This window comes from Akebia trifoliata, unplaced genomic scaffold (assembly GCF_017979445.1).
Source record: "Akebia trifoliata isolate Shusen 1 unplaced genomic scaffold, ASM1797944v1 Contig00883, whole genome shotgun sequence".
NCBI lineage: Eukaryota > Viridiplantae > Streptophyta > Magnoliopsida > Ranunculales > Lardizabalaceae > Akebia > Akebia trifoliata.
Window position 1 is genome coordinate 1 of NW_028237300.1, and position 14,761 is coordinate 14,761.

Below are 14,761 nucleotides of genomic sequence, written 5' to 3' on the forward strand. Positions count from 1 at the left end.
GCATCAACATTGAAACTAATAAGGATTGGTCCATTACAAGTAAAAGTTGGTGTGCTAATAGAACCTCTCTAAAAATATTTACCTGAGAAACAGAAGATGAATCCATCTTGTTTTAGAGGTTTTAAGTTGATGGAGATAGAATGTGGAGGTTGGAGATGTTAGAATAAAAATAGAGAGATTATATTAACACACCAATCGTTACGAATGCATCAACATTGAAACTAATAAGGATTGGTGCGTTATAAGTAAACGTTGGTGTGTTTAATAGAACCTCTCTATAAATATTTACCTAAGAAATTGAAGATGATCAAGGATTTTTAGCAATAGGTTGAAGATGTGATTATTTAGGTCATTTTCTATTAGTTTTCAAAAAAAATACCATAGTCAAATAGTATGTCACTATGTCTAAATTACCCAAGACATCATGATGATTTTGTAACTTTTAGATTAAAAAAATGTACCATCCATCTACTTTATTTATTTATTTTGGAGGATAGTGTTTTCAATAGTCATTTTGGAGAGGGACTTCGTGAATCTCCATTTTTGACTCCATTAGCTTCATGGATGTCAGGGGTATTTTCATGCCGGTGGGTTGAATTAAGAAGGAAAGACAAATTAATAGATAGTCATTTTAGATAGTATGGTTGGATTGCATATGTCAAGTTTAATCCCGCATTGGACACTCATTGCCTCTCTCGTTATAAACTCTTGGGTCTCTCCACTCATTGCCTATTGATTTTGAATTGGACCCCCATATTTATTATGGTATTAGAGCGGGACTTTCTCTTCTTGCATCACCCAATTAATATCTCCACGTGCTTTGGCTCTGTCTGGTCCACACATGTGGGGGCGTGCTGAGTTTAGTCCTACATCACCTTGTTTCTCTCCTTAGAAACTCTTGGGCATCTTCACTCATAGACAATTGGTCTTGAGCTGGACCCTAAATTTGTTTGCATCTCCCTTTGAATATCCAAAATAACTATCCATAGCACGTGGCTATCCATTATGGATAGTCAACTTAGATATACCTCTTGGAATTGCTTTTATCATTGGTTTTATGGTTGAATCATTTATTAGCGTTAATCGATTGCAACTATCGAGAAAGGATAGAGTGTGGGTTTGAAGTCAACAATCACTAGTAATGGTTTGCAAAACCTTTTGTGCTGCAAACAATTCACTGGAATTTCTTAAGAATATCAATAATCCATGCAAAGCTTACAATGCAAATCACAAAGCATTTGATTAGTACTTTTGTGGAAAAACAACATTCCAAGATAAAATCATTTTCCCAAAGAGCCAAGGTGGGAAAATATTCACTGATGGACCTCATGTGAAAATGACTTTCTTGTCAAGGTGGGAAAATTCCAACAATCTTTTTCCTCAAGATTACCTCCATCCCCAAAACTAACTCTCTTCCGACATTTATTTAGATGCAATCAAACACCTACAAATATTTGGAAATGCATTTTTTAGGATTAATTTCTTAAGAACTTGATTTTCACAAAAAATATATTTTCAAGCCATCATGCACCATCCCACCTTGTCACATGACACCATTTAAGTAATCACATTTTTGTGCAGAGGCCCATGTAGAGATTCGAAGACACGGCCTTAGGAGCAAACACAGTCACTTTTACCATCTCAGCTGACCCTCAGTGGGTGTCACTTGTGATGTTCTAAAGAGGGTTCTACCAAAATTCTTAAGCGGCCTACCCACTTCAAAGGTTTTTTTCAAAGCTTATCCTCAACTTTCTTTTAAAGCCAAACCATTGTGAGGTCACTGAGTACTCGTTGGTAGGACTATAAATGGTTCATATCAAATCCAAAATTCAATGTATTCTGATTTGATCACTATGTGCCAGACCATGGATTCGAGTTCCAATAACAACCTGATTTGACAAAAACTCAATTTGATAACTTATCATATCGGTTTTGGATTCAATCATCTTCTGATTTAACAGTGACCTAAAACGAAAACACATTTTAAATACTTAGCCAACATATATCTATATTTTATGTATATAGATGATGTATTTTATATTTTATATACATTTTTATTAACTCATTCTCCTTTGAGGTGCGAACAACAAGTCTTCTAGCTCCTATTACTTTGATAAGTCTGATATTTAACCACTAATAATTATCGATGAGAGTAAAATTGTAATTTTACGATTTGTTTACCTTTTAATTAACTTCTTACCCAAAACTATGTGTGTTCAATATCACGGCCCAAGTCCTTAATTCTTGCCCAATGGGATGAAAATCTGATAACCCTGGCCTGCCATACCTTTTTGGGTTGACTACCAAGGCCCAAGCCCTTACTTCTTTGGACAAGCCGGGCTAATGGGCTCAATTTGGTACCAATCTGATCAGAATCCAATCCATTGACAATCAAAATCGTTGGTAAAAAAAGCCACGTGGCACAATCTTTCGGGATAACTGAAGCGTTAATTTTCTACTCATTCCGAGGCGCATAGTACACACTAATTGAAACTGCCAGTGTGAGGTTCCAAATTGTTGCGACACTCATCCTTAGGGTAGGGCTGCAACTTGGGCGAGCTAACCCAAACTCAACCCGGGCTCCATCCGATTGATGGGCAAGCCTGGATTGGGTTATATGGAAAATGAGTCAAGTCTAAGTTAGGAAATCTCAACTTGAATTCAATTCGGGTTGAGGTTTCGGGCAATCCGTCTCAACCCGAACCTGATGATATATGTTTACATATAAATATTTTTATTTATTTTTTTAAAAATATTATTAGTTTACTTTTTCTAAATATATTTATAAAATTACGGGGAAAATTATAATATAAAAATTAAAAGACTTGGAGGTTGAGTGCAAGTTTATTTAGTGATTTTATTTATTTTTATTGTATTTATTTTTTAAGATATAAAATAAAATTTATGTGTTGATGAATGTAAAATTAGGTTTGTTCAATGAGTCCAACCCGTGCAATCCGTCCAAAATTACCTAACTTGACTCAACCTGAACTCAACCCGATTTTAGAAGTTCAATCCCGGGTTGAGCTTGGGTTAATGAGCTCTAACCCAATGGTCAAGTTGAGTTGAGCTTTGGTTTAGGGTTCTACAACTTGGGTTGAGCCTAGGTTGACCCTCCAACATACCCACATTGCAATCCTACTTGGTGGTCGTGGTTGATCTGTGTTCACCATTCTAGGCTTTTGCATCAAAGTTTAAGGTATTTTTTGTTGGTTTGGGTTCAATATAGAAGTAATTCGTTTGGATAAGAATATGATTGGCCTAATTGTAGGATTGGAATAAACAATGACTCTGATGTTGCAAAGGACAAATACCAGTTCTAGTTTATTGATGGTGGGATGAGAACTACTACTGCGGACCCACCAACATTTCGAATGACTAGCTCTCTGATTGGTGTATTAGAAGTTTGTAGTCGTGACCACGACAATTACATTAAGTTTGAGTTTTTCCATGAAATCTAAAAGGCCTTGTTGTTGGATTGCTGATTTGATAATCCATATGAGCCCAACGATCATTAGTAAGATTTAAATTCTTACAAAGTTAGTCATGGTAGCATGATTAATAAAGTAAGATTTGTTTAAGTAGTAAACTTACGAATTAAGGGAGTTTTTGTAATAAAATTGCTACAGATACGTCTGGTGGTTGCCACTGAGAGTACTTTCAAACACACCTTTAAAAAAAAAAAAAAAATTTAAGGAAAACTACGATAGTGGCACCCCGACTCTTACTTATCACAGCCCAATTTCTAAAATTATTTATCATACCCTAATTAAAGATTAAAACTCACCGTTCAAATGTTAGAGAGGTTTGCCTCAAATTATATCTCAATATTACAAAACATTATAACATTCATTCACAATTTTAGTAATTATTTATAATTATGATTAAGCTCAAATAAAATCTTAAATCCTAAAAATAAAAAAAAAATCTATTAAAAAAAATAAAGAAGGGTGAATCACCATTTTGTGGTTGAAAATTTTGAGTGGGCAACACAGTTCATTTTAATTTTCAAAATATACATTTGTCATTTTTATAATCTACGAATTTGTGAATACATGAGTGAATTCATTGATTATCATAGTGATAAATTCACTTAAAATACATGTTTTTAAATTAAAATGAATAGGGTATTGAAACTGGAATTTGGATAAAAGTTGTGTACGTTTTGGGAAAAATTCTTTATTTTTAATTAAGATTTGGTAAGTAAAAATTGGAGTGCCAATGACAGCTCTAAAAAGGATAATGGATGATGGTGACCGCCTTACTAGAAATTATTGAAATAATAGTTATACAAGTCAAAAAAAGCCGGCCTAGCACTGCACAAGACAGTGCAATCGTTGGTTTAATCTCCTACCAAACCAATAAAAGATTCAAATATTTCACTCCTGTTGTGTTGACTTTCACGTTTCATCCTCATTGTTTGCTTCATTTTCATCAATTTGCCTTAACCTTGTTTCTCATTTCCAAGTATGGAGCATGCTCTCGTTTCTGTTGCGAAGCAATTGGGATCCATCATCTTTAAAGCAGCGGAGAAAGAGGTGAGACTGGTGTTGGGTACCCCTCAAGAAGTTGAAAAGCTTACTTTTACACTCGAATCTATTCAAGCCGTACTCATAGATGCAGAGGAGAAACAAGTAAAAGAGAAAACGGTGAAGCTTTGGTTAGAAAAACTAAAAGACGTGCTCTACGACATGGAAGATGTGTTGGACGAATGGAGCACCGAAATTCTCAGATCGGAAATCGAGGGAGTTTGCGTATTAGAAAAGGTATGCTCCTATTTGTTCTCTCTTTGCAATTGCAATTGGAATTGCTTCAGTCAAGTTTCTTTACGTCGTGGCATCGGCCATAAGATAAAAGAAATAAAGGGCAGACTAGATGTAATTGCAAAAGACAAGGACCAATTCCAGTTTATTGATAGTGGGATGAGGACTACTACTGCTGAGGAACCACCAACATTCCGAATGACTAGCTCTATGATTGATGTATTAAATGTATGCAGTCGTGACCAGGACAAAGATATTATACTAAGCAAATTGTTGAGCGAGAGCAGTCAACAAGAAACACCTAATGTTCTCCCCGTTGTCATCTCTATATGTGGACCTGGGGGAATTGGGAAGACCACTCTTGCTCAAATGGTCTTCAATGATGATAAGGTGAAAAACCATTTTGAGAAGAGAATGTGGGTGTGTGTATCTGATCCTTTTGATTTAATAAGGCTTGCCCAATCGATCATTGAAGTTGCTGGTGAGGACGTCACTAATTTCATTCAGTGGGAAGCTTTGATTCAAAAATTATATACATCTGTCATGGGAAAACGATTTCTACTTGTGCTGGATGACGTGTGGACCGAAAATCACACTGACTGGGATCAGTTGAAGCTTGCTCTCAAGGGTGGTGCACAAGGGAGCAGAATTGTCGTTACTACACGCAGTACAAGAGTTGCATCAATGATGGGTTCAACCTACATTCATGATCTGGATAAATTGTCCAAGGAGGAATGTTTGGAATTGTTTGAACGTATTGCTTTTCACGGATGGAGCAAAGAAGAGTGTGAGAAAGTGAAAGAAATCGGTGTGGACATGGTAAAAAAGTGCAAGGGTGTGCCTCTTTTCGTCAAGGCTTTGGGAGGTCTCATGTTCTTCAAAAAAACCAGATCAGAGTGGGAACAAGTCTTGGAAAGTGATGCATGGGAATTACAAAATGTTGAAAAAGAAGTTTTGCCTGTTCTCTTGTTGAGTTATAATGCATTGCCCTCAAACGTGAAACATTGCTTCATGTATTGCGCTGTCTTTCCAAAAGATCATAGGATAACAAAGGATGAGTTAATCAAGTTGTGGATGGCGCAAGGTCTTCTTAACTCCACGAGAAGTACAGAATTGGAAGTACTGGGTGCTGAATATTTCAATGAACTACTGATGCGCTCATTTTTCCAAAACATGGAACGAGATGGCGATGGAAATATAATTTACTACAAGATGCATGATCTTATTCATCATTTTGCCCAATTTCTGACAAAGACTGAATGCTTTATCATGGATGATAATAACACAGAATTAGACAACAATAGCAAGAAGATCCGCCATGTAAACGATACACGGTTTACAGATTTAAGTTTCATCCTTCCTTCCATTTACAAGGCAAAGAATCTACGCACTCTAATCATCGCTGGACAATATTCATGGGTATCACACTCTGTTCCAGCTCCTTCTAATTTGTTTTGTCAATTGACATGTTTAAGAGAACTATCTATGCGCAATCACCCTGTAGAAGAACTACCAAATGAGGTTGAGAAGTTGATACATCTTAGATACTTTGATTTATCTTGGACAAGATTGAAGGAATTGCCTGAAACAATGTGCAGATTGTATAATTTGCAGACATTGAAACTCAATAATTGTGATAAGCTATGTAAACTACAGCAAGGAATTGGGAAAATGATTAAGTTGAGGCATCTCGAAATTGAAGAAACTGATGAACTAAGCTACCTACCTCAAGGAATTGGTAGATTAAGCTCCCTTCGAACATTGTCTAAGTTCATTGTTGGCGATGCGAGGGGAGGTGGATGCAAAATTGGAGAATTAAAAAATCTCAATCACCTCCAAGGGGATTTAGAAATATTTGAGCTGGAAAGAGTGGCGGATGTAAATGAGGCTAATGAAGCACAATTGAAGAAGAAGCAACATCTCCGTGGTCTAGATTTGAGCTTCAAGGTTTGTGATTTGGAAAATGTGGGAGAAAGCGAGATAGAGAGGATTGAGGGTTTGCTGGAAGGCCTCCAACCACATCGAAACTTGGAGGAATTGTGAATAAAAGGTTACCTTGGTTCTAAGTTCCCTAATTGGATGGGTGATTCAATGTTGCCCAAACTCTTTATTCTTGAAATAGTTGATTGCAAGAAATGTGTGCACTTACCTGCTTTTGGAAATTTACCAGTCCTCGAAAGCCTGGAAATAATAGGAATGAATTCGGTGAAACGTATAGGTCTTGAGTTTTTAGGAATTAATGTGGATGTTGATGATGATGGTGGTGGAGAATCAAGAGTTGTGGTACCATTCCCACAGTTGAAGAAACTTCATTTGTCGTTTATGAATGGGTGGGAAAAGTGGAAGATGTTGACAAGGGAAGAAGAAGATGAACATGCTGCTGGAAGTGGAGGAAGAGATATACTCATCATGCCACTTCTCCACACATTAGACCTTTTTAACTGCCCCAAGTTAAAGGAGCTGCCTCACTACATATTCCCTGCTTCACTAAGGAATTTGAAAATTGGTTATTGCCCAAAATTGAGTTGGACACCATGCCTTCCTCCACTCCTTGAAGAGTTGGAATTAAAAGGGGATGTAGGTGTTCTTTCAAGGTCATTGCCCACCAACCAAGTTAACAACAACAACAACAATCTCAAGTCTCTGTCTATATATGGATCACCACATTCGTTACTCCCTGAAGGTTTGGCTCATCTTACTTCGCTCCAAAGGTTGTCAATCGGGTGGTCTGATTCCTTGATGTGCATGTCTGAGGAGCTGAAACAGCTCAGCTCACTTCAATACTTGGAAATTCATTACTGCTATGTTTTGGGAGCACGTTGCGAAAAGGAGGTAGGAGAGGACTGGAGCATCATATCACACATCCCCAACATCATCATCGACCATATGGACTTAGGAAGAGAGTGAGGGACTTTAATATTAGAGACACGCATGCATCATGACTCCACCGAGATCTGAGAGATGTAAAGTTCATTTTTAATTAAGTAAGATTTTACATTTGAATTTTTAATTTTTAATTTTTAATTAAGAAAAGAAACAACTCCACTCCTAATTGGTACTCATCATCACATCAAATCACATGCCAACGATTCAGGAGATGGGAGAATACAAATAGATTCCCAATACAACACACAAATATTTCGAATTTATTTGTTTTTCCTGAAGAGAATATCCTTTTTAATTAAGATTGATTTTACATTTTTGAATTTTGAATTTTAAATTAAAAAAAGAAACCACTCCACTCCTAATTGATTGATTTGAGGTTTGCTCTCATCATCACATCATATCACATGCCAACGGTTCAGATGATGGGACGGTTATTTTAAATTAATATTCAAATTTGATAAGATACTTATTGGATTCGGATTTGATATATATAAGAATATAAGTATATTATATTATATAATAACTATCATATCTATTTGGGTTTGAATTGAATGTTATTGAGGGAGAGAGGATATTTCAATATCCAAATTCGAATCCATATCCAAAAACTTCGAATAATATTTGATTATTTGAATATAAATTTGGATAATTGACTATCCATTGATAGACCATTAAACGGTAGGTTTTAATAGTCACATCATATCACATGCCAACTGTTCAGATGATGGGAGAATAGTATTCTCAAATAGCTAGATTCCCAATACAACACGTACATAAATATATGGAATTTATTTGTTTTTCACTTCATCTTTCTCAAGAAAATAAATATTTCAAGTTTTATTAGGGAAAAAAAGGATTTACAATTGCCACACCAATTTAAAATCTTTAATAAGCATTATGGGATGTGAGAAGTAACTCCAAAAAAAGTTGGAGCACCCCACCTTCTTCATTATCAAGGGGGAGTGGCTTCTCAGACCATGGTAGGTTTCAGAAACATTCTCTCTCTCTCTCTCCATGTGTGTGTTGTACTATTGTGATTTGGGGATTAGAGTTACCTAGAGCTAAAAAGATTTTTTTGTACAATTTTTTTATTTCCAATCACTAGAAATTCAAGTAATTCCTTACTTGAATCTATGGGTAATTTCCAACAAAGAAGGTTTTATGGATAAGTTTTTTACTTTAATCTGTGTTGATTTAATAGGCATCAAATGTGTTTGATGAAGTGTGTAAAAGAATGGATGCCACTTGAAAATCCAAGAAAATGCATAAATGGATTGATTAGCACATTTCTTTGTTGTTTTTCTACTTATTGTTGATGTGTTTTTAGTCAAAATACTATATGATTTTAGTAGTTTAAACCTTTAAAATGTTTTTGTATAGTTTTATAATATGTTACTAACATTCATACAAAATATTTGTTTTGTCCAGGATAAAGAACCAACTAAAAGGTTCTGAATTTTATCCAAGATGTTTCTAAAGAAGTTGCAGTTGTTGTTGCGAGTTTCATGGCTATTGTGTTCAAGACTTATCCATGATATTTGATATATATTTCGTATTATTAATTTGAGAAATCTTGCGTGATTTGATTTGTTATGTTTGTGTCTTGTATTTTATTAGTGGTAATAGACTATAAATCAATTAATAGATATTCAACAGATTTAGCTTGTTATTTCTCCCAATATTTTCATAAATTTTTCCCTATGGGCAGCTTTGAAATCTTGTATTAGGGATTGCAGTATATTTTTTTTGTGGAAAATAGTGACAAAAATCTTATCATTGTCCATGAATGTAGGCAAAATTTGCCGAACCACATAAACTCTCTCTAAGTTACTAAAATTATCATTATTTCTCGCAACAATTTTTCTACAACATTCAATTTTGGGAGCAAATCATTATACTTTGTTGTTCGGTTATGAGGATAAAGAAGCAAGAAGTACAAGTCTACAAGCAAGAAGTACAAGTATACAATGTCAAAAGAAACCTTCAAACAAGGCTGGCGAGAAAGCACAAATAAGTGACAATATTTTCCAATTAAAAGTAAAATTATCAAGAAATATGCCCCTTAATTCATCCCTTACTCTTGTAATGTAAGCAACTCAATCGGTTTTAATACTTAACATTCTCACACCCCCCTCAATATTTTGAATGCCTCAACACTTCTCACTTACATTTGCATGATGCACTTTCAACTATTATTTTGAAAGATTGATGGCAACAACAATCAAGAACAAACCAAAATAGAAAAGAAAAAAGATCTAATGAGTTCATATTTTAAGCTAACACCAATCCCATTACCCAAAATTCTGCAAAACCATTAAAATGAAGTTTGTGGTCAAATTCAGATCTGGCGAAGAGTCAAGTTTAAATCAAGGGGTGAACTTTTGTAATATCTTTAAATATATGAATATGATTAAAATGAGATCTTGCTCAATAGTTTATAGATTAAGTTTGAATCTCGAATCAAGAATTTGAATCAAAATTTAATCAAGTAATGTACATATTGAGAAGCCAAGAAAACACATTTTAGTTTCTTCCATATAATTCTTTTCTGATGTCTTGACCTGCAATAAAATCACAAGGGTAGTGAAGTCACACATACAGAGGACGGCAAGATTCATGTGGTTCGACTAGGGGTGCAACTTGGTTTGGTTTAGAGCAAAATCAGAACCGAATCGACCAAGATCGGTTCTATCATATGAGAACTAGAATCGAACTGACTTGGTCTAGAACCGAACCAACCCAAACCGACCTTAATTCGGTTTGGTTCGGTTCGATGGGTTGTCAAAAGAGAGAGAGATCATTCGAATTCTACACGAAATTGATCCCCAATTCTTCGATTCAAACCCTATTATCACTAAAGATCAGCACAATTAAAGAACGAATAAAAAATAATAATAATAATAATAATAATAAAAACCAAACTCAAACCTGTCGCAGGTTGCAAATCGCAGGTCGCAGCCGCAGCGAGACAGAGAGAGAGAGAGAGAGAGAGAGAGAGAGGGAGATGTGCTGGTAAAAGCCGCAGGTCACACCGTCGCAATCGCAAAGACAACAAGAGGGAGAGAGAGAGATGGTTGCAGCCGGTGGTAGTCAGTGGCAGCGCATGTTGCAGTTGCAGCCGCAGTCGTAGACACGAGAGACAAAGAGAGGGACGAGAGAGACGAGGAGGGTTTGTATTGTAAAAAAAATTGCATTTTGTTTTTATATATAATATCAGTTTTCGATTTGGTTCGGTTATTTACCATCCCTGAACCGAAAACCGAACCGAACTCATCGGTTCTTATTTTCTTTAACTCGAAATCGAATCGTATTTAGTTAAAATCGAACCAACCCAATCCAAATTCACGGATTGGATTGGTTCTCGGTTTGAACCAAATTAAGTTGCACCCCTAGGTTCGACAATGTGTCATCCATTGATGAAATCAATGATTCATAACCCTGACAAAGAAATTACATCTTGAGATGCCTCCAACACACCGACATTAAAAAATTAGCAAAGAATGAGAGGAAAAGATACCCCATTTGAAATAATGTGGTCTAATTGAGGAAGGTAGCAACATTAATTGTAGTATCTGAAACTGAATTCCTACCTGATCATTAAGTGCATCACTAAATCCAAATTCTTGCCCAAGTTTTTAATATAAAAAATCAACTTAACCCTTTCTTGTAGTAGTCTAATAATAAGAAAGAGAATGAATGTTTTATAACAATACAGTCTATGTTACGATTATTTAAGACTCATTCAGATATCTATAAATTTATACCAAAAATTTGATATTTTGAACAACCCATAAGAAAATCAACATTACAACTCAAAGAAGAAATGTTATGTAAGAAGAATTGCTGCCCCAATGACAACCAATATTCTTGACCTAGATTTATTTTTTCTATCATCATAGTTTGGCTTTTGGTTGAATGGTTTAGAGTGTCTAAGGGTCTATTCTTTACAGAAACCAGCTCCAGCTCCATAAGTTGGCTTCTAGAAAAAGTAGAAGCTCAAAGCCTGAAAAATCACATCCAACAGAAGTTTATTCGTTACAAAAACACATAAGAAAGAAATTGATGTTCGTTTAACAGTCTTTTATTGTTAGATTATGGTAAAATGATCAAAATACTCTTAATGTTAATAATGAAACCATAATGCACCAAAAATGAGTAGAATACCTTAAAAAATATAATTACACTAAATATATAATATAATAAATTTATATTAAAAAGTTATAAAACTAATTATTTTCAATTTAAATAAATTTTATAATTTTATAATTCTGTCGAAATTTTGGCAACATCTCTTAAAAATAAACATATAATAAAGAAAATACCTGCATAATATATAATCTAACATCCACATAAAGATAAAGGGTATTTTAGTAATAAAGTAGTGATGATGAATTACTTTTGATCTTAATAGTAAAGATGAAGGGCATTTTGATAATTTTCTTTTGTTTTTTAAGGTTAAGTTTGATTGGAAATTTGATTAAAAATGAAGAGTATGTTGGTAAAGATGAAGGGTATTTTGGAAGATGAAGGGTATTTTATTAATTCCCTTTTGTTTTTTAAGTTTAAATTTGGTTGAAAATTTGATTAAAGATGAAGGGTATGTTGGTAAAGATGAAGTGTATTTTGGAAGATGAAGGGTATTTTGATAATTCCATTTTATTTTTTACGGTTAAATTTGATTGGAAATTTGATTAAATATGAAGGATATTTTGATAAAGATGAAGGGTGTTTTGATAATTTCCTTTTATTTTTTAAGATTAAGTTTGGTTGAAAATTTGATTAAAGAATAAAGGTATTTTGGAAGATAAATGGTATTTTGATAAAGATGAAGGGTATTTTGATAATTCCCTTTTGTTTTTTAAGGTTAAGTTTAGTTGAAAATTGAACTAAAGATGAAGGGTATTTTGGTAATTCTTTTTTATTTTTTAAGGTTAAGTTTAATTAGAAATTTGATTAAAAATGAAGGGTGTTTTGATAAAGATGAAGGGTATTTTGATAATTCCCTTTTGTTTTTTAAGATTAAGTTTGATTAAAAATGAAAGATATTTTGGTAAAAATAAAGGATATTTTGGAAGATGAATGGTATTTTAGTAATCTCATTTCATTTTTAAAGGTTAAATTTGATTAAAGATGAAAGGTATTTTGATAACTCACTTGAACCGTTTTACGTTTTTGGCTTCCTGTAAAAACCATTTGAAGAAGTCCCTCTTGGACGATTTTTTTTAGGAACTACTTTTAAGCTTCAACTGAAATCTACGGGAGTCAAAAAAACCTAAACGAACATCATTTATCTGACTTTTTTGACTTAAAAAAAAAAATTGGCTCCTAAAACTAAAAGAACAGGAACTAAGCAATTGCAACTTCGGCTATATCTCATTCTATAGGAAAAAGAACTATTACATTGACATCTTAATCTAAATGTTTATAAAGGCATCCCCAACATGCCTTACAACACACTTTCTTGTCTCACAAACTAAAAAAGTGTTTGGACTACAGCTTTCTGAACTGATACACTCAAAAAAGAATATCATTTATGACTTTAGAGCCATTTGAATTAAGCATGCTGTTGATGTTTCTAGTCATTGGATTTCACCACCAGTTTGTTTGATTATCAATAAAAAGATTCACATAGGGTGAGAGAGAAGTGTGAGAGAGAATGAGAAAGTTGCTGAAAGAGAGGGTAAGATAGAGGAGCAATAAAACCTAAGCACATAATCTATGAGATTAACAAAAATATTGAATACTATTAATAATTGAAAAAATAAAAAACATTAATAAATGCTAAGACCTTATAATTCCACAACCTTAAAGGTGTTAATAGTAATAAACTATCACAAACCAACCATGATAATACCCACATTATGCATCATAGATCAACATATATACATGAATTAAGATCTAGAAATCCTTGTACATTTTTAAAGCATGGATTTCCTTCTGAAAAAATATCTTACTATGTTCCTCTAGAGAGTAAACAAACAATCAGAAAAACAATTAAAAAAATAAGACATTTTACTTGAATCTTCATTATGTTATAAAATAAAAAAAATAAAAAACCTTGTAGTAGTTGTTTCATCTCCATCCTAATAACCAGATTGCATAGCTACCAAGGAAATATTCTCTTCTAGCAAATCTGCCAGCTCCTACAATACATTAATATCTATTATGAAGAAATAAAAGCTGATTTCCAACCCAAAGTGGTATAGGTGTTTCTTTTCTCTTTATTAGCTTTATTTCAGTCAAACTAAGAAGATTTCAATGGAACCTGGGCTATGTACCCATAGTTTTTAAAGAAAAGGACTTTCTTGTTTTGCAAATAGTATCTCTATTATAATATTTCAATGGAAAGCTATGAATGTAAGAGCCATTACCAAGTTGAGTGTGTTGTCATTTAGTGGAATGGCAAAATATCTTCAACATTTTGAACATCTTTTGTGGTGGTATAGTGTGTATGGAGTATTCCATCTACAAAATGTAAAAACAGGAAGATCGGAATTGAGGAGTCTGCCATCAAAAGATAAACAACTCTAAGATACTACTAAAAACATAAAAGATGATATAATAAAAACATTTGAAAAAGTATATAGCAACTTGCAAAACCATTTGTAGGTTAAAAATAAAAAACAGATTTGAATTGCCTTTTAATCACTTGTGTATGTGCTCCTTACACCTCGGAAAGTTTTCAACGAAGGGTGAAAAACCATCCTCACACCCCTAATAAATGTCCAACACTTTCTAGTCAGCCTATCATTTTCAACCTCTTGGCAAACCCATTCCCTTTCTCTTTCCTTCAACCCTATCAATGGTTCTTTTATATTGCTCAAAACAACACAAAATGAAATGTAACTGCTGATTTAAATAATGCCTAACCATTAAAATGAATCGGTTTGTAACTAGATTACCATTGCAAAAAATATGTACAAAATGTCTAATGGGTTTAGATTTTACACCATGAATTAGTTAGTATTCAGATTACCATTGTCAAATACATGGTTATGATGAAATATAAAGTGCAAAACTCTTCGACATAGTAATTAGTCCCAAAACCTAGTTTATACCATGCATTAAGTCCCCAAAATATATAAAAATCTTATACTAAATCAATGTGTTAA

At 33.8% G+C, this 14,761-nt stretch overlaps 1 protein-coding gene across 1 annotated transcript; it reads left to right on the top strand.

Annotated features, from left to right (window-relative positions):
- The first annotated feature begins 4,469 nt into the window (after nt 1–4,469).
- On the top strand, nt 4,470–8,089 carry LOC147380910 (putative disease resistance protein RGA3). Its single transcript, XM_086431072.1, has 2 exons — nt 4,470–6,759; nt 6,886–8,089. The coding sequence occupies exons 1-2, from the start codon at nt 4,470–4,472 to the stop codon at nt 7,668–7,670; spliced, it is 3,075 nt and encodes a 1,024-aa protein (XP_086287198.1). The 3' UTR covers nt 7,671–8,089.
- Nucleotides 8,090–14,761: the final 6,672 nt, after the last annotated feature.

Bases quoted from the DNA above. Each gene is read 5' to 3' on its own strand.
- LOC147380910 (XM_086431072.1), top strand. From the start codon at position 4,470: ATGGAGCATGCTCTCGTTTCTGTTGCGAAGCAATTGGGATCCATCATC. The intron at 6,760-6,885 runs GTTTGCTGGAAG...TTCTTGAAATAG, and splicing joins CGAGATAGAGAGGATTGAGG to TTGATTGCAAGAAATGTGTG.